This window comes from Phallusia mammillata, chromosome 3 (assembly GCF_965637545.1).
Source record: "Phallusia mammillata chromosome 3, kaPhaMamm4.hap1.1, whole genome shotgun sequence".
Taxonomy (NCBI): domain Eukaryota; kingdom Metazoa; phylum Chordata; class Ascidiacea; order Phlebobranchia; family Ascidiidae; genus Phallusia; species Phallusia mammillata.
The window spans coordinates 21,622,693-21,642,443 of record NC_137254.1 but is presented as its reverse complement, the minus strand read 5'-3'; the positions used below and the strand labels follow the sequence as shown (position 1 = coordinate 21,642,443).

Below are 19,751 nucleotides of genomic sequence, written 5' to 3'. Positions count from 1 at the left end.
TTGAGAAAGCAACATTCATTCACCATTTTAAGCATAAAAGCAACAAAGCTCATCGTTACAGTTTGTCTGTTTTAAAAGTACATGGAATCACACATCCACAAAATGTATCTATGTGTTACAATAAAGAGTTTCGGAATAGGCAAAGCAAAGCATCTTTTTATGTCGCAAGCACAGCAAAAACAATACCAGGGTGACAAGAAAGGTTAAACTTCCCAAAATTGCCAACATCGCTGCAGTGGGAAACGTTGCTTTTCCAATCTTCACTAGGTTTCTTTTTTCTGCGCAAAATCAAAACTAAATACCCAAAGGCAGTTTGCAATTTTCTATGGGTGTTTTGCTGCTTTATAATAAACCTATATTACAAAACAAATTATTGTACTCTACGCCTTTGCAAAGAATTAGGTGTCTTATAAAAGAGGAAATTGTTAAAAAACAACTAGGCCTACTTGAAAGTCGACCGCAAGTAATTCATGTTTTGAAAACACTTTAGTTTAGCTTTAGCATATACCGTTTTCGGCACATGTACGTCCATCTGGTGCAAGAATTTGGTTATAAGGACAAGTACATGTAACATTGCTTTCATCCATTGTACAGTCATCAGAACAAAACCCCTTTTCCTGGAATGCGAAAAAACAACAACATTTATTTGATGTTAATAGGTATGATTTTCATTGTTTTATTCTTTTCGCAAAGGAATTGATTACTTTCTATTACAAGTTTGATCATCAAAAACATTTATTTTACTTTAGTTAAGTTAATGTTTACTGACACTACAACAAGATAAATCGTAAAATAATTATTTACAAAGTCACAGCTAGAGCGGAGTTTGATGGGTCCCGCTTTTACTGTGATTTGATGGTCTTCCGAAACAAATGTATCGTTGTAGCTTTGTGTGTCCTTCTAAATATCAAAGGAAACTTTTATCATCTTCTTGGGCGGATGATTATTCAAAAGAGTGTTAATCGTAATATAAAAACCTGTATTGTGCAGTTCTTTTGGGTATTGTTGTTGCAAATCGCGAGCAAACAATTTATATTCATTGAAGACAATGTAAGTTCTTTTATGTTTAGAAGTTTTTTCGATAGTAACGTGAACTCTGCTACGTTTGATTGATAGTTCCTTGAGAATGATACAATTTCATCGGCCTCGTTTCTAGAAAAATATGTTAGTTTAAATATTTTAGGGCCTGTTGAACAAGTTTTGCAAGCGATTGGCAAAGAACTAAATGGATATATTAAAAAAAGTAGTTCAAGAACTTTAAATATGTGGTCCTATGTGTGGGTCTTAACAAAATAAAAGCATCTAATCACCTATGAGTATAAATCATTTCGTTTTGAGTCCCATCAGCACTGATCCAACATCTAATCACCTGTGCAACGGTTAGTTAACGGTTAAAAATGAGATAGCCAGAACGCCAAACAACATAAAAATTGAACTTTAACCTGAACTATAATGTAAGTTGTTGTCTTTGGCACAGACACCAGTTTGATTTGGCCGTGTACTTTCTTCCCTATTCCTATTGTTTGATTCTCTTTCAATTTGTTTGTGTCATAATAAAGATCAAATTGTATCTGCAACTTTTCAGGTTCACTCCAGTTTCCGAAGTAGTTTCTGCCAAATAAATATTGTTTATTGATACAGTTCATTTGACCAGACAATTTGTGCAGTTGTGCAATTTATTTTTCTCAAATTTCCTTCAACTGTTTGTGTAATATATTCGGACTGTCAAGCAGCCGGGGTCAAGGTAAGGACTGCACACCTGTATGCGGTTTAGATTGCGAAATAGTATGGTGTAGATATAAGTGCAAAGAGGTACTTTTGTGTACATTGATCATTTTCTCCAAACCAATTATTAAAAATATTGCATAAAGTACAATAGTTTTTCCGCTAAATTTGTAATCCCTTATTGAATCCTCCAACATAAACTTGTTTACCCCACGCCAGGATTATTGACGTTGTCGTCGAAAAACTTGGTCTTGCTCATGCAACAGGTTAAGTTGACTTCTTTGTTTTCAACAATGTAAGGTTTATCTCCACGGCCGGGTCGCACTGTATAGTTGATGTGTATAACATTTCCAGTATCCTGCGATTACGAAATACACAATGATTACATGTTTGTCGGTTTCTGATGTGAGAAGTTTTTCTGCTAGTCATACGCTTTTACTTATGTTTTAACTGGAAAGTTTTGCAGTTTGTCATGTTGTAGAATACATCTTTTGAGAATGAAAAGGCACAAGTTATTCAAATGTATGTTCTGGAATAGCCATATCCGGCGGCAGGGTCTTTGCACTTATATCTGCACCATACTATTTCGCAATGTAAACCGCATACAGGTGTGCAGTCCTGACCTTGACTCCAGCTGCTTGACAGTCCGAAAAGTTGAACAAAAATTCCATTTGTCCGGGTTTAGTTTTACAGTCCTGTTTTACTGCATTGATGTCGGATGTTTTGCCTGTCGTAATGTAGAGTGTATTTCTGATTGAAACACTAAGTCTGCGCAAATCTTCGTCACCGAAACTATGAAAAAGTAACGATTTGTTTGTATGTTTAAGCAAATGGCTTTGGATTACTAAATCAGATGTGATTTAAAACTCTCACCTAACGTTCACAGTTTTCTTGCATTTTACCGTTGTTTTCTTTGGTAAACAAGCTGTAACGACAAAAAACTTTTGTCACATCATATGTTTTTAAAAAAATGCATGAAACATTAGAATTAAAGTATAATTATAATTAAAACTCCTTTTCGGTTGAGAATTTACAAACAAGCAAAGCTCAATTTTTGGACATGACAGAATCGTAGATTATTAGTTTTGAAAGTCGTGACTTACAGTGCTTATTGATTTTAAGCTCAAATCCTTGTGCTTTTTGTTTATCAGCTGTTTTGTTCTCTCCATATGACTGCAGTTGAAGAGTCAGTTTCCTTCCACTAAAGTGTCCTATTTGGCGGTTAGTGTCCCATCGTAATGCGTTTGAACAGTTATCATCAGAACGAATCTATAAAAAGTGATTAGATTAGATTTAAAAAACTAATTGCCACTGGGGCTAAAGATTATTGTTTGGTACGGCAAATGGATAGAACCTTCCTTATGTAAAAATGTAAAGTCAAAATGCCAGCGAATATTCAGTACAAGGTAACTTTGGTCTGACAAATGTGTTTGTTTCTGATGCTTCATACATTTTAACTTTTTAAAATGTCAAACACGTGTAAAAACTTACCAGTAGTATGTCACAACGGGAAGGGAGTGCGAGGTATAGAAACGTCAAGGAGAAGTTGCATGCTGTTTTGCTCGGAATTATCCATTCATTTGACATGTAGTTTGTGTACTTACCAGATGTAATGCGTTTTCGCCGGGCGACAGCTTTACTGAAGGTGCGATCTATAAACACCTAATTTTGTCATCACAGATACTTTACTTCTGTTCATAAACACCATGAAGGCAACATTTGACATTATCAAAAAACCTATTTTAGTCTGGGTGAATTCGGTTCCCTCTAAGGTCTGTTAACATAGTTAGTCGAATCAATATAACCTTTTAACCTTCATATTTAAAACCTTTAACTAGCATTGTTTGAAACTTACATCCGCCAAATTTAAGAACAAAGCGGGTCCGGCTGCTGTTCACTTCACACACTACGTCCATTCTTGAAGTATTTACTCTAACAACTCCGGTTTGTAGACCATCGTCAACGTACTTTTCTATCCTTTTCCCATTTGAATCTTTCACCTAAAAACAAGCCTTAATACATGATTTTATGCCTTATTGAAGTGACGTTTTGAAACTAATTTAGTCTAGGTCTCATATTTTAAATGATAGAATAAAATTCCATGTAGGCTACTTGGTTTAAAATTCTTGCTTTGCTTATGGCTTTGTGCCCGCTTTAGTTTTTGTGTTTTTAGTATAAAAAACGTTTAAAGGATATTGGCAAGGAAAAGATTGCAACTAAACTTACAATGCAAAATTCGTGTGTTGCAAGTTTTCCTGATATGGGAACAACAGATACATGGCGATCTTGATGCTTTGACGTAAAACTTTGTTCATGACTTGTTGGGTTCGATGTTATTGTAACGATCCGAACATCACCTCTTCTACACGCTGTGTCTTCCGACAAGGCTTAAACATATTACAGTTATTTTTAAATAGTTATTCTTACTCTTTGATTTATTGACTAATACACATTTTCTCAAAGTATAGTTTGGAGTTAAACGGTCATTGTTACTGCATTTGGAAGCAAACTAACTAAACCGTTAAGTATACATAAAACAAAAGTTTTGTTTCAGCAAAAGCATTGAAAGTTTGCAATTTTAAACTGTCTCACTATTCTTATTTTCGCCAAGTAGCTGAAGGACTTACCAGTTCTAAAGCAGACCAGAATCGTCACAAGATTTCTTAAACTTCCAGCCATCGTTTTGCTTCGACGAAGTTTTGCCTGAACTATCATTGAATCAAAGCTTTTTATGAAAGGGTACCTTTCTTTCAAAGCCTATTATTTTGGCGGGCATGCAAATTGCAACATAAATAAATGTTCTTCAATTGCTATGCTTATTACCAGCTGCTTTAAGCTATGCACGGGTTGCATTGTTAATTGCTTTAAACTGTTGCTGATTTAAGTAAACTTATTTTACTTCAGTCGATCGTTTGAATGCTTTTTTATTTCTGTCACTCATACGTTCTTTTATTAGTCCAGTCATGCAAAAACCTTTGGTGTAACCTTTTCTTCGATGGCTCATTTAAGCTCCTTATTTGCATAAAAAGATTATTTGCTGTTTTATTTGATTTTCATATGCCGCTACCGATAGAAATACAAAAGAGTAAAAAATGCTGCTAATTTTTTTTAGTTTTGTCATGCAACTACGAAAAACGAAAGAACAATTAAAACAACAGTCATATTTGTGTTAAATCACAACTAGGCATTTTTATTCTTTGTTTCCTCGTTCTTTTGGATCACTTTTTTTGCCTCTTGCGTTTCCACATTGATGTCCAACATGTACTTTTTCTTGAAGCACAAACGATCGCTTTGTTTCATTTTTACCAATACGCAAGCGAGTACGATGACAAATATGACACCTGCTGTGATGCTAATAAAGTACAGCATTGTGGGCGGAATTCCCCCAGTTTTAGGCGTACTTGTAGATGTGTCGGTGTCTGTAACGGCGGTATAGGGTATTAGCGTAAATAAAACGCAGTAATTAAAGTGAAACAGTATTAAACTATGTATAAAGATATTTGAATGTATACATTAATGAATTGTATTTTTTTATTTGGCTTGTACCGGTAACACTCTCTTCCTTACACAAAAATCATAATTACCTTGTACAGGTCCAGCCCACAGCTTTTCTGACACAACTTGTCTGTTTGCACCTTCATGTCCGCAGTCATTTGCCTATACACAATTAAGTAGTTTTAATAGCAATAAGTGGCACTATGAGGCTGGTTTGGAATGATATAAATTGAATGCAAGCAAGCTTGTAAAAGATTTAAGTTGAAAATTGTTTCGATTGCGCGAAAGCAATAATCGAGAATGCTGATGTCTGCAAATAAGGATATTATGAGTTGTTTTAAATTTGTTGATTGTCTTAAACGCCATTGTTGTTAGAATATAAACACCATGAAAAGCGCCTCGTTTTAGAGTAAACGTTTGTTGTTATACAAAACATTAAACAACACATACTAAGAATATGCCTGCACACAGACAAACAGACACTTTTTGAAACTCTCAAGACCTTATTCGTGCAAACTGAGACTTTGCATTGAAGTTCCATCCACCCAAACGTGTTGAAGCGAGTAGTACTAAACTGGAACGTTGCAAATGTAGGTTGGTTGTTTCTTGTGACTTTTGCAGTATAGTTGCTCCTGCTTAATGATATTTCTGTATCACTGAATCATAGCTTTCGCGACATTATATATGACTTACTTTCGGTCAAAAAGTACTTCTGGCGCTATTTCTTGTGCTGTGGTACTTATTGAACATTTGAGCATCTTAAAAACATGCATTGATACATTAACCTTTGATATCTTTGTTCTTGGCATCAACAACCAAACAAAATATCATCATAGGAAACATTTTTATTAAAGTAACTTTGGAATTGGTTTGTCAAATAATGTAAAATGTTTGAAAATATGCTCTTAAAGTTTAACATTACAGTTGGGATATTTACATTGACAAATATATCATCAGATCCGCTGTTTTCATTTTTCAGTCGTATTTCAGCATACACAACATTTCCAACCACCGATGTTTCTGTAGTGTGCTGTGAATCATTGAACATCTTTAAGGTGGTTGGAATTTTTTCTGTTTTGTTTGCATGGGATGTGTCTTCCCTGAAAAAAATGCGTTGATGGTATATGTGCAAGACATTTCGTAAAATGTGATATACGGACTGATCTAAAATCACCGGCATTTACTACCCAAGTTTTGAACATGTTTGTTCGAACCAACTTTGGAAGGTCTTTTTGTACATTTTGGAGTAGGAACATTGTTACAATTTTGTTATGTTCCAACAGAGGTATTTAATTACATAAAATATTGCAGTTTCACACTTTAATAAATGTTTTAGATACTTACGGTGTATTGTGTTGTGCCCTGCAGTCCATCGCCGTTATCTTTCCCATACAATCTAAATCAGCAAACATTAAATAAAAAATGTTTATCAGAAACAAAGCTAACTGACCATATGATATTTGGAGTTGAAACGCTTTAGTCGATTCTCCTGAGTCATATCGGCCTTGTAGCTGCACATAGAGTTGTCGTCCAATTGTTGTAAAGTTTCGGGTAATATTTGGCTCGGCCCATCGTCCTGCGTTGGCTGTGTCAATGTCCGTATGAATCTAAACAACGTTGAGGTGTTTAAAAACAATTCTTCAACCGCGGAGCAACTGTAGTATTGATCAATACAAGAATTTTATAAAGGAAAATGTGCAACATATATTTCAAAATACAGAGAGAAGGTTCAACACTTGGCTTTCTCAAACTAATACAAATATGTTTAAAAATACTTACTAGCACAGAGTTTTTCCCCGGCAAATTTACGTCACTGAATCTCAACTCAAATTGGCAACAGGTTACGCTTTTAAATTTCCATTCCTGGATTGCATAATTATTTGAAACTGAATAGTTGAAGGAAAGAGTTGATCTGTCTTTTTTTCTTAATGGAACTGTCTTCGAAAACGATACGGTCTTGTCATCTGCATGTTAACAAAACACTTTGGACTTAAATTCGTTTCTGTATTTTTTGTCCAGTTAGTTTTTTGCAGTAGTTTTATTATCAAATACAATTATATTAGCTTACACTCTGTAGCTCTCAGGTGAAAACGACTCCCATTGCCGAACAATTGACAATTGATCTTGATAGATAAACTTTCTGTTGTTATGATTCCAGTGCTCAATCCATTTCCTACATAGTTGCCCAGAATTGTATCATTGCCGTCTCTAATCTAAATATCAACTAATTCAATTCGAGAAACGCTATTAAAAGTATCATTGTAAATGCCATTAGTTTTTACCGAACAAAATTCTTCGAGAGCAAGAGCTCCAGAAACTGGCTCTATGTAAATTGGACGATTTCTACTAGTTGAATTGTAGTATCCGGCCCAGGTACGGTGTGTTTCCTGAATTTCAAAGTCCTCATATTTCTTGATTGCATCACATTTTGTACAACCTGTGTGACAATCATGGTTTATTGAAACCAAAATATTAATTTTCATTAACGCAATTGCTACATCCAAAATACTCCTTTAAACTTATACGAGAATATCTATCCATCAAATTTTTAAACTTGCCTTGAATACACGCTAACAACGTTCCAAATTCGACAAATAATATTTAACAAATGACAAGAAATTACAAATAGTATTTTTTTTCTGAAATTTTCAGAACCCAAACATAGCTGATAGGTATTTAAGTGTGCTATAAAGCGCAGACTTTGTTTACAAATTTACAGTTAACAAATTAATAAAGACGCGTACCAAAAGTTATCAAGACAACGCAGAACAAATGTATTGCGCTCTTCTTCATGATGAATGTTCCAAACCACCTCCTATCTGTAAAGCAACATTGCTTGCACGAACAATCAGCAATCTTGTTCTTTTTTAGGCCAATTAGTTGACAACTCCTTGTGCGGTTGACGATCTGACGGTTTAAGAGATAAACCCACCATGTCTTATACTGCACTCCTGTCCCTTTGGTCACCTTGCAAATGCAAATTAATCTGTTTTCTTGTCCATATTTTACAGTTCAGAATAACAAGCAAGGGGTTAATTAGGGGATGATTGTCATATATGCATTATTCATCGGACGTAGATAAATAGATTCAAGTTAAATCTGTAAACAAAGTCAATTAAAAAGTTGTTTTCGATTTAACATTATGTGTTTTCGAAAGGTAACTTTGTGTTGAACTAATTTTAGTGAGCGTGATTTTGTTGGTAGTTTTGTTGTGTTATCTTTTGTTTGTATTGAGTACGGTATTTTTTGATGTTGTTTTCTGGCACATTTTAGTTAAAAGCCAAACAGTTTGAATCTAAGCTATTCGCAAAAAGCTGCGTGCACGATATGGGTTCAATAGGTTGCATAAACGTAAAAGGAAACAGGAAGTTCGCTTCTGCTTTGTTGCTTCCCGTTGATCTTTTTTAACCTCAAACAAGTATATAACGAACTTTTCTGGCCCTGAAATAAACGATCGGCACCTTTTATGTGCCTCGAGTATTTGCGTATTTTAGCAAAGCATTGTGGGAACAACAGTTCAACACCACTTGTGTGAACCCAGCTACACGCAGATTTAATTTTGCATTCGATTAAAACTTGTACACAAATTGTAACGAACTTCTGGAATACGGGTGTTGCGCAAAATTATCTACAGGAATGTACTTAATAAATGTGTATGCATTGCAGTCATAAATAACCCAAATTTTACTACAACAAAAATGCACGGGTAACTGTAACCAACGAGACAATTTCGTGGATTTTGCTGCAAAGCCAACGCCCCGTGACAATAAAAATCGAAATGAGTTTGTTTGAGTGAACAAACTTCCATTTAGGTATGAGATTTGTTGATATGATACTGTTTGGTGGATTGAACATGCGTCAATACTGAAAGTTTGTTAATTTGTAAAATAATTAATCATTAATGAGATGTCAGTGAGAAACTTGTTCATGAAAAACACTCAAACACATTTTTAGACAAAATAAGTTGAAAGAAGTGTGGTTACAAACATCACTTCTATTTTGATATTGTTTTAACTTAAAGTATATTAAAATGGAAGAAAATTGTCATATACTGTGACGACACCATGACCTTTTCGAACGGCGCCCTGGTTGGGAACCACTAGGCCGTAGCGTAGATTAATAGTTCAATTTAGACACTAATTTACGCTAACAGAGAGAGATTCTTATAGTATCCATAAAATAAATTTGCCCGCAAATGTTTGATATAGTCGACAAGTTATCATGCTCTGAACAAAATAAAAGGTGCTTATATATTTTTTTGATGTTTTTGAATGCAACGAAACATACCCAAAAATAGTGTTAGCATTTATAAATTCACAACAACTGGTAGTGTCACCCGCTTTCATTAACATATTGTCAACGGGTCCATACGCACATGAACTTCTAACTCTGTTTTATTGTATTTCAATTGACATCCTTTGAAATCAAGGACACGATTGTCCCCTTTGCTGCTGCGTTTAAGCTAGACCTTCTTTTCTGTGTTATTCACCTTAAGAGCCACAGTCTTTCCCTAAATGTTTTTAATGCATTTTGACAAAGAAAACGTTTTAAAATTTGTTTAATCACGAGGTTTTCAACCTAGCATTGTCGGACCCCCAAGGGATAAGTGACATGGTTCCATGGGGTTAGCAAACGGGAAAAAATGCAAGGATTTTCATGTTTTTAAAATAATAGGTAATTGAGTATGGCGGTCCCTGGAATTGTTGAAATTCTAAAAGGGGTTCGTTACTGTATTAAAGTTAGAAACAACTGTTTTAATCCATTGTTTTCACTTTGTTTAGTTTACGGCACCCTAGATAGTCTAAGTCTTAGGCCCTAAGACACAAAACATGCGCACCACTAACTAGCCATCTTAAGAGTAGATTGTTTATTTTAACAATTGGAGTGAAATGTCTGTAATAATCTCTAACGATGGTTACAAAAGTGATAAAAAATGGCAGAAGTGCTCGGCGGCACCACTAAAAGATACAACTGTCACCCCGTTTAAAACCACTCCTTTAGTCTTTATAGAAAGGATCACAAGGCGAAAGAAAACTTTTATGTGACTTGTTCAAAATTTTTATTTTTTTATGAATACGTTTGAGGAGTTGATAAATGAAAAGATTGCACCCAACTTACAATGCATATTTTTTTAGTGGTTTTCTAATAATAGGGACTATTGACACACGCCGATCTTAACGTGTTGATGTAAAATCTTGTTTGAATTTGACGTTTGTCGATGGCTGCTACAAATAATTGTATCGGTTTTCTGCTTTAAATTGTCGGTTTTATTGGTTACCATCAATGCACTTTCAACATGTCTTTTCTGCTTACTTTTTTGTAAATTCCGTCATTAGGGCCCCTCATAAAGGTGCCTTTGCGTTAAGTTTTTTCTTTCAAGTTCCTTTTAAAATAAAGTTCTAATTGTCTTGTTTTTTTGGAAAACAAACAATGTTTTGTGTTTCAATAGTTCGTTTGCGACAAACCAGTAACAAATATAAAAAATGTAAAAGTTTTTTTCTAAAAGTTTTTTGTTATGTCACAGAAAAAATAGCAATCAGGTCAAATTATAGTACACTGCTTCTTCATTTTTTGTTTCCACGTTGTTGTCCTTCACTTTGTTGTTATTTTTCTAAAAGCACAACTGTTTCACCTTTACCAATACGCAAGCGAGTGCCATGACAAAAATGACAGCTACTGTGATGCCAAAGAAGTACAGCATTGCAGTCGATTTTTTTTTTCCGGGCGTACTTGTAGATGTGTCTGTCTCTGTAACAGCAGTATAGGATATAAACAGAAAACATACGCATTGAATTCAGGGGTCGGCAACAGAGTGGTTATTCATGGCACGCCAAGTAACTCAGGAGTTTCAAGCACCTTTTGGTATAATTTGAATTATCAATGTTTGTTTTGCGTTTGTTGTAATGTAATAATAAAATAATCCGACAGGTACGCTTTCTGGGGACTGTTTTATCAACTCACTCAAACAATTTTTGCACACAAAAATGTTGGCACGCGAAACTATCATTATGTTGACACAATTGGCACAGTAATATACAACATATCAAAGGCCTGAATGTTGATTAATCTTTGCAAGTACTGTTTGTTACCCCGCTTGTAATCCCTCAACATTACTTTACTTGCACTCAAAACAATAAATACCTTGTCTAGGTCCGGCCCACAGTTTTGTTGACAAAACTTGTATGTTTGCACTTTCGCATCCGCACTCTTTTGCCTAAACAGTTTTCATTGCGATATTAAACTGTTTTAGAATGGGACAAATTGAAAGTCACATTGTAAAAGAGTAAAGTTGATTTTTTAAACTGCACGAAAGCAGTGGTAGAAAATTTGGAATGCTAATTTATCCCAAGAAGGATATTTTGACATATTTTAATTTTGTTGATTGCCTCAAACGCCATTAATGTTTGAATAAAAACTTCAACACCATGAAGTTTAAACAACACCAACTAAGAATATGCAGCAAACTAATAAACAGACACTTGTCATAACTCACAATACCTTAATCGCACATACTGAGACTTTGTATTGAAGTTCCATCCACCCAAACGTGTTGAAGCGAGTAGTACTAAACTGGAACGTTGCAAATGCAGGTTGGTTGTTTCTTGTGACTTTTGCAGTATAGTTACTTCTGTAAATGATATTTCTGTATGACTGAACCGTAGCTTTCGCATCATTAAGCATGACTTACTTTTGGTCAAAAGAACTTCTGTCGTTCTTTCTGGTGCTGTGGTACTTCCGGAACATTTGAGCATCTAAAAACATGTATTATCGATACACTAACCTTTGATATCTTATTTCTATTGACATCAACATCCAAACAAAATATCATCATGTAGGAAAACACTTTAATTTTGATATGATTTACTTTTTTATCAAAGCAACTTTGGTGTGTCAAATAACGTAAATGTTTAAAAATATGTTCTAAAAGTTTAACATTACAATACTCAGGCCGTTATTATTAATGTAACTTATATTATGTAACTATATATTATCGCTAATGTTTACATTGACAAATATATCATCGGATCCGCTGTTCTCATTTTTCAGTCGTATTTCAGCATACACAACATTTCCAATGACCGATGTTTCTGTAGTGTGCTGTGAATCATTGAACACCTTCAAGGTTGTTGACATTTTTTCTGTCTTGTTTTCATGAGAAGCGTCTTCCCTGAAAAAAATGCATTGATAGTATATGTGCAAGACATTTCGTAACATGTGGCATACGGGCTTATCTAAAATCACCGGAATTTACTGCCAAGTTTTGAACATGTTCTTTCCAACAAGCTTCGGAAGGTCTTTTTGTAGTAGTAACTTTGTTACAATTTTGTAATGTGCAAGCAGAGGTATTCAATTACAGAAAAAGAACAAATTTGCAGTTTCACCCTTTAATAAATATTTTAGATACATACGGTGTATCGTGTTGTGCACTGCAGTTGATCGCCGTTATCTTTCCCATGCAATCTAAACATTAAGTAAAAAAAAATGTTTGTCAGAAATGAAAGCTAACTGACCATATGATATTTGGAGTTGAAACGCTTTAGTCGATTCTCCTGAGATGTCATATAGACCTTGTAGCTGCACGTAGAGATGTCGTCCAATGGTTGTCATGTTTCGGGAAATATTTGGCTCGGCCCATCGTCCTGCATTGGCTGTGTCAATGTCCGTATGAATCTAAATTATGTTGAGATGTTTAAAAACAATTCTTTACCCCTGGAGCAACTGTAGTATTGGTCAAGACAGGAATTTTATAAAGCAAAATGTGCAAAATATATTTCAAAATACAGAGAGAAGGTTTAACACTTTCTCATACTAATACAAACACGTTTAAAAATACTTACAAGCACGGAGTTTTTCCCAGGCAAATCCACGTCACTGAGTCTCAACTCGAATTGGCAACAGGTTACGCTTTTAAATTTCCATTCCTGGATTGCATAATTACTTGATACTGAATAGTTGAAGGAAAGAGTTGATGTGTCTTTTTTTCTTAATGGAACTGTCTTCAAAAACGATACGGTCTTGTCATCTGCACAATAACAAAAAACACTTTCGACTTAAATTCGTTTCTGTAGTTTTTGTCCAGCTAGTTTTTTGCAGTAGTTTTATTATCAAATACAAATATATTGGCTCACATTCTGTACCTCTCAGGAGAAAGCTCTCACGATAGCTCTCACGACTTCCATTGCCGGACAACTGACAATCGATCTTGATAGATACACTTTCTGTTTTTAGGATACCCGTACTTAATCCGTTTCCATGGTAGTTGCCCAATACCGTTCCATTTGCATCTACAATCTGAATATCACATAAATTATATTTTTCGGAGGAGGCATGGATTAAAGCATTTAAATGAAAACCTTAGCATAAATAACCGTTTGCAAACTGAAAGCAAATGTGAAAGTAACTAAAATATGAAAAAAATAAACGTGTTTTGTTGTTGTAGACTCATCAAAGCTTTGAACTTGGTTAAGGATCTATTTGTATCATAAAAATACCGAGTTTTTACCTTACACAATTGTTCTGGAGCAAGACCCCCAGAAACCGACTCAACGTAAATTGGACGGCTTGTGCTGGTTGATTCATAGTAGACGCTGAAACTACGGAATGTATCACGAATTAGGATGTCCTTATATTTCTGGATTGCATCACATTTTGTACAACCTGTGTAACAATCATGTTTTATCCAAACCGAAAAATGTTATTAATTATCATTCACATAATGCTTACTCCAAATCGTTTTTCACACAATAATACACAATTAAAAACAGCTTTTTTAATAGACTCAAATAACACTTTATAATGCATTCCTCTTGGACAATTCATGTTCAACAAATGACAAAAAAGGCGTTTTCCATGATTGACATTTGTTAAAAAGTGCAATAAAGCGACAGACATAAACTTCACAAATAAGTTTACAAATTAAATAAAACGCTTACCAAAAGTTATCAAGACAACGCAGAACAAATGTAATGCGTTCTTCTTTATGATGAATGTTCCAGGTCACCTTCTATCCGTTAAGCAACATTGTTTGCCCGAACAATCAGCAATCTTGTTCTTTTTTAGGCCAATCAGTTAACCAACTCCTTGTGCGGTTAATGTTCTGGCGGTTTAAGAGATAAATCCACTATAACTTATACTGCACTCATGTCCTTTTGGTTACCTTGCAAATGCAAATTAATCTGTTTTCTTGCCCGTATGTTGCAGTTCAGGAACTCACGCCAGAGGTTAACTAGAGGATGATTGTCACGTATGTATATATCATCGGACACAAAAAGGTGTAGGTAAATGTCGTTTACCTACTAAAACGTTTTAAGTTTCATCTGTAAACAATGAGATTTAAAAAGGTTGCTTTCCGTTTAAAAACATGTGTTTCCAAAAGGTATGTTTGTGGTAAAATGTTTTTGTTTGGCGTAGTTTTGATGGTAACTATTGTGTATTTCATTATCAGAAGTTTAGTTAATAGCCAAACAGTTTGAATTCAAGCTAATTGCGAGTAGCTGCGTGCACAGTGCCCGCATGATAGGCTGTACGACCGTAAAAGGAAACAGGAAATTAGCTTATGCTTTGCTACTTCCCATTAGCCTTTTTACACTAAGTATAGATAACCAATTTCGTGGCCTATTGAAAACGCCCGGCACCTTTCCATGCCTTGGATGTGCGTATTATAGCGACGCATCGGGTACCAACGGTTCAACGCCACTTGCGTGAACCCAAGCCATACGAGATTCGATTTTGCGAACCAATAAAAGTTGCACACAAATTGTAGCGAACTTCTGGAATACGACACTAGATTTAGTGGCGTAAGGCAAAGTCCCGTTACGATAAAAAAACGAAATGAGGTTGTTTGAGTGAACAAATTTATATTTAGGTCTGAGAATTGTTAATATGTGCTCTTTGGTGGATTAAACCTTCATCAATTTAACTTTCAATGGAAAGATTGATTTCAGATGTTGCTTTGTTTTACTTTTTTTACACCAAAAGAAAACATAATTAAACTTCATCAGCTGCAATGAAGGCTATTTTTATGTTTCGTCTGACGCACAGCGTTTGTTAGTTGTGTTCGAATCCTGGTCACGACGCTTATTAGCTGTCTTGTTTGCCTCATACGACAGTGGTTATACAAATTCTTTCCCTTCCCCAAGTGTCCAAAATGGAAGTTCATGTACCACCATCGTAATGTGTTGCACACTGATTGATATACCAATTTCAGAATTATAAATTCGCTTAAATGGCGCAAGGGTTAAATTAGTGGTTTTCTAACCTGTTTTTACTAGCAGCACCCTATTTATGTAATGGAATATGATATATTACAGTTAATGATATATTAGAAATACTGTATGAATAAAAGTTTATTGGTTTGTAAAAGCACCTATTCGTTAATCGGTTGTCAGTGAGAAACTTGTTCATGAAAAACAAACACATATTTGACAAAAAACGTTTAAAGAAGTTAGGTTGCAAACAGTAATTCTATTTTGATAATATTTTCACTTAAGATATATTAAAAATAGAAGACAATTATCACATAAACTTTTTTTTGTTGCGACACCTCTGGAAAAGTTTTCTAATCTTGCGACGCACCAGCAAATAAAAGTTAATGAGTAACCTTATTATTGAAGCTGTGTTTATTGATACAACAAAAACAAACCACAAAAACAACCATAAAAAGCCACGAAATGGAAATATTCTGCGACGCCCTTGGAAAATTGAAACGACGCAACAGGGCGTCGCGACGCACAGTTTGAGAACTACTAATATATTGTGACGATTCTCATGAATTTGCCCGCAAACGTTTGATACAGTCGACAAGTTAACATGCTCTGAACAAAATAAAAGGTGCCTATATATTTTCTGGTGTTTTCAAGTGCAACAAAACAAACCTAAAAATAGTGTTATAGTTATCGTATATCACAAATACAACATTTATAAATTTACAACAACAGGTAGTTCCACTCTTTCATTAACATATTGTCAACTGGTCTTTTCGTACATGAACTTCTAACTCTGTTTCATTTTATTTCAACTGGCATCCGATGAATTCAGAACAAAATTGCCCCGTTTGCCGCTGCGTTTGAACAAGATGTCTATTTCTGTGTTATTCACTCTAACAGCCACAGTTTTTACCAAATTGTTTCAATGCGTTTTGTTAAAGGAAACATTTTAAAATTTGTTTACTCACGAAGTTTCCAACCTAGCATTGGCGAAACCCCAAGGGATTAGTGATATGGTTCCGGGGGTTTGCAAACAGTAGAATTGCAAGGATTTTCATGTTTTTAAAATAGTAGGTAAAAGTATGGCGATCCCAGGAATTGTTCTAAAAGGGGTTCGTTACTGTATTAAAGTTGCAAACCACTAATCCATTGTTTTCACTTATTTTGGTTTACGGTACCCTTGCCTAGATCAGGCAGGAAGCCTTCCAATGCGGCCCACGAACAGTCAACAACAGATATAGTATTTTGTCAGATTTTTATCTAATTATACTACTTTTCAAAGTGAAAGCTATTATTTAAACAGACATTTACCGAAATTTAATTTATAAATACAAATTCATATGTTATGAATAGAAACGACAGTAATTAAACCTGCCAGACTTTTTGTAGGCCTATTGTGTACAAACAATGCAAAAAAACAGGTACAAAAAGCGTCACAATATAGATTGTGACGTAATAAACAGTTAAAACTGATCTTCACATTGTGCAGCTCAATCTGTGCATCAAGCTGGAAATCAATCTGGGCTTTTTAATAGATGGCATATATAAAATATAAACCTTTTTCTTTACATCTGTAATTTTAAAACAAAAACCAGCAGATAATGGGCAGCTGTTGGTGAAATAAGGATCTGTAATGCTGCCGTCGTAGCGAAAAGTTTGTTTAAGTGTATAAACTAGATTAAAAATCACATGCGGCCCTCGGCATAATTTCCAAACTGCAATGTGGCCCCCGAACCCCACGAGTTTGACACCCCTGCCCTAGATAGCCCAAGACACAAAACTTGCACACCACTAAATAGTCATCTTACAAATAAATTGTTTATTTTGACAATTGTGAAATGTCGGTAATGATCGTCCTAACAATGATTACAAAAATAACAAAAAATGGAAAGAGTGCACGACGCCAGTGCACTACTAAAACATACAACTGTCAACGCGCTGCTTTGGTCTTCATAGAAACGGTCACAAGGCGGAAGAAAACTTTTACGTAACTTGTTCAAAATGTTTATTTTTTTCATATGAATACGTTTAAGTTAAGGAGTTGATAAATGAAAAGATTGCACCCAACTTATGATGTGTAATGCTGGTTTTCTTGAAATAGTGACAACTGATACACAGCCACGTGTTGATGTGAAATCTTGTTTGCAATTGTCGAATTTGACGTTTGTCGATGGCTGCTACAAATTATTGTATTGGTATTCTGCTTTAAACTGTCAGTTTTATTAGTTACTTTAGTTTGGTATACATTTCAATGCACTTTAAACGAGCCTTTCTGCTTATATAAATTCTGTCATTAGGCCCCCTCATATAAAGGTGCCTTTCGCGTGATTTTTTTCTCTCAAGTTTCTTGTTTAAAATAAAGTTCTAATTGTCTTCTTTTTTGAAAAAAACAAACATGTCACTAAAAAATAGCAGTCATGTTGTAACATAAATGATGTAATATTTTTCACGTCATGGGTAGAGCTGCCATGACTTGTAACTTTTCCATTACGTAACTTTCATATGCTATGTGACTTATAACGTGGGAACCACAAGTGGCTATGTCATGTAATTGTTCGTTATTGCGTGGAACAGGATGAGAACGTTGTGGGCATCCGTACCAGTGACGGGATGTTGTTCACGTATGACTAATTATGTTGTTTTGATCTGTGTATATATTCTGCGGTTTTGAAGTGACGTTATTCTATTCGGTTTGATTTCGGTTGGGCGTAGAATCACGCTACGTCAAGCCACGTTTACATTACATTACTGTTGGTGCTGAATAAAACAAACTAACCAACGGCTGGACTATTACTGTTAGCACAAATCAGGAAGTGCAAGAAGAACACGTAATACACTTTTCCTACAATGTCACATTATAGTACACCGCATCTTCATTGTTTGTTTCCACGTTGTTGTCCAACACATTGTTGTTATTTTTCTGGCAACACAACACTTTCACCTTTACCAATACGCAAGCGAGTGCCATGACAAAAACAACAGATGCTGTAATGCCAATAAACTACAGCATTTCAGTTGATATTTTTCCAGCTTCGGGCGTACTAGTACATGTGTCGGTCTCTGTAACAGCAGTATAGGATATTAACAGAAAACATACGCATTGAATTCAGGGGTCGGCAACAGAGGTGGTTATTCATGGCGCGCCAAATAGTTTAGCAGTTCGAATTCAAGTACTTTTTGATATAGTTTGAACTGTTATCAATGTTTGTTTTGCGTTTGTCATGATGTAATACTAAACCTAGCCTACAGGTACGATATGGTCTGCTTTCTGGTGACTGTTTTTATCAACTCATTCAAGCAATAGTTACACACAAATATGTTTGGCACGCGAAGTTATAATTATTTTGACAAAATTGGCACAGTAATATACCCCGTGTTAAAAGGCTTGAATGTTGAATAATCTTTGCAAGTACTGTTTGTTACCCCGCTTGTATCCTCAACATTACTTTACTTGCAACCTAAACAACAAATACCTTGTGCCGGTAAGACATACATCCTTGCTGACACAACTTGTATGTTTGCACTTTCGTATCCGCACTCATTTGCCTAACCACCATAAAGCAGTTTTCATTAACAAATTGAAAGTCACATGGTAAAAGAGTAAAGTTTTTTGTTCGACTGCACAAAAGCAGTGGTCGGGAATGCTAATTTATCCAAAGATGGATATTTTGACATGTTTTAATTTTGTTGATTGCCTCAAACGCCATTGTTGTTTAAATATTAACACCATGAAGTTTAAACAACACCAACTAAGAATATGCAGCAAACTAATAAACAGACGCTTGTCAAACTCCCAATACCTTACCGTGCAAACTGAGACTTTGCATTGAAGTTCCATCCACCCAACCGTGTTAAAGCGAGTAGTACTAAACTGGAACGTTGCAAATGTAGGTTGGTTGTTTCTTGTGACTTTTGCAGTATAGTTGTTTCTGCAAATTATATTTCTGTATGACTTAACCACAACATTCGCGCATTGAGCATGACTTACTTTTGGTCAAAAAGAACTTCTGTCGATGCTTTTTGTGCTGTGGCATTTATGGAACATTCGAGCATCTAAAACATGCATTATTCATACATTAACCTTTCATCTATGTTTGTATTTTCATCATCAACCCAACAGAATACCTTTATGCAGGAAAACACTTGAATTTTAATATGATTTACTTATTGATTAAATGAACGTGGGAATTGGTGTTTCAAATAATGTAAAATGTTTGAAAATATGCTCTAAAAGTTTAACATTGCAGTTAGGTGATACAGTATACTTAGGCCGTTATGATTATATATACATGCAACCATATCTTATCGCCAATATTTACATTGACA

At 35.0% G+C, this 19,751-nt stretch overlaps 1 protein-coding gene across 2 annotated transcripts; it reads right to left on the bottom strand.

The window, feature by feature from the left end:
- Window positions 1-4,686: 4,686 nt before the first annotated feature.
- LOC145217444 (uncharacterized) lies at window positions 4,687-6,272 on the bottom strand. Of its 2 annotated transcripts, none has more exons than XM_080084712.1 (5): window positions 6,158-6,272; window positions 5,914-5,978; window positions 5,723-5,855; window positions 5,310-5,382; window positions 4,687-5,144 (listed from the first exon to the last, which is right to left on the bottom strand). In XM_080084712.1, exons 1-5 carry the CDS (start codon window positions 6,266-6,268, stop codon window positions 4,906-4,908), a joined length of 621 nt encoding a protein of 206 aa, XP_079940838.1. In that variant the 5' UTR covers window positions 6,269-6,272; the 3' UTR covers window positions 4,687-4,905. The 2 variants fall into 2 exon arrangements, with proteins under 2 accessions (XP_079940838.1, XP_079940839.1); XM_080084713.1 differs by having other exon boundaries at window positions 5,723-5,852.
- Window positions 6,273-19,751: the final 13,479 nt, after the last annotated feature.

Excerpts from the sequence above, each read along its gene's own strand:
- LOC145217444 (XM_080084712.1), bottom strand. The coding sequence starts at position 6,268 with ATGTTCAATGATTCACAGCACACTACAGAAACATCGGTGGTTGGAAAT. Across the intron at positions 5,856-5,913 it reads GAAGTACTTTTTGACCGAAA|CAGGAGCAACTATACTGCAA; the intron begins GTAAGTCATATA and ends AATATCATTAAG. Across the intron at positions 5,383-5,722 it reads TCTCAGTTTGCACGAATAAG|GCAAATGACTGCGGACATGA; the intron begins GTCTTGAGAGTT and ends AATTGTGTATAG.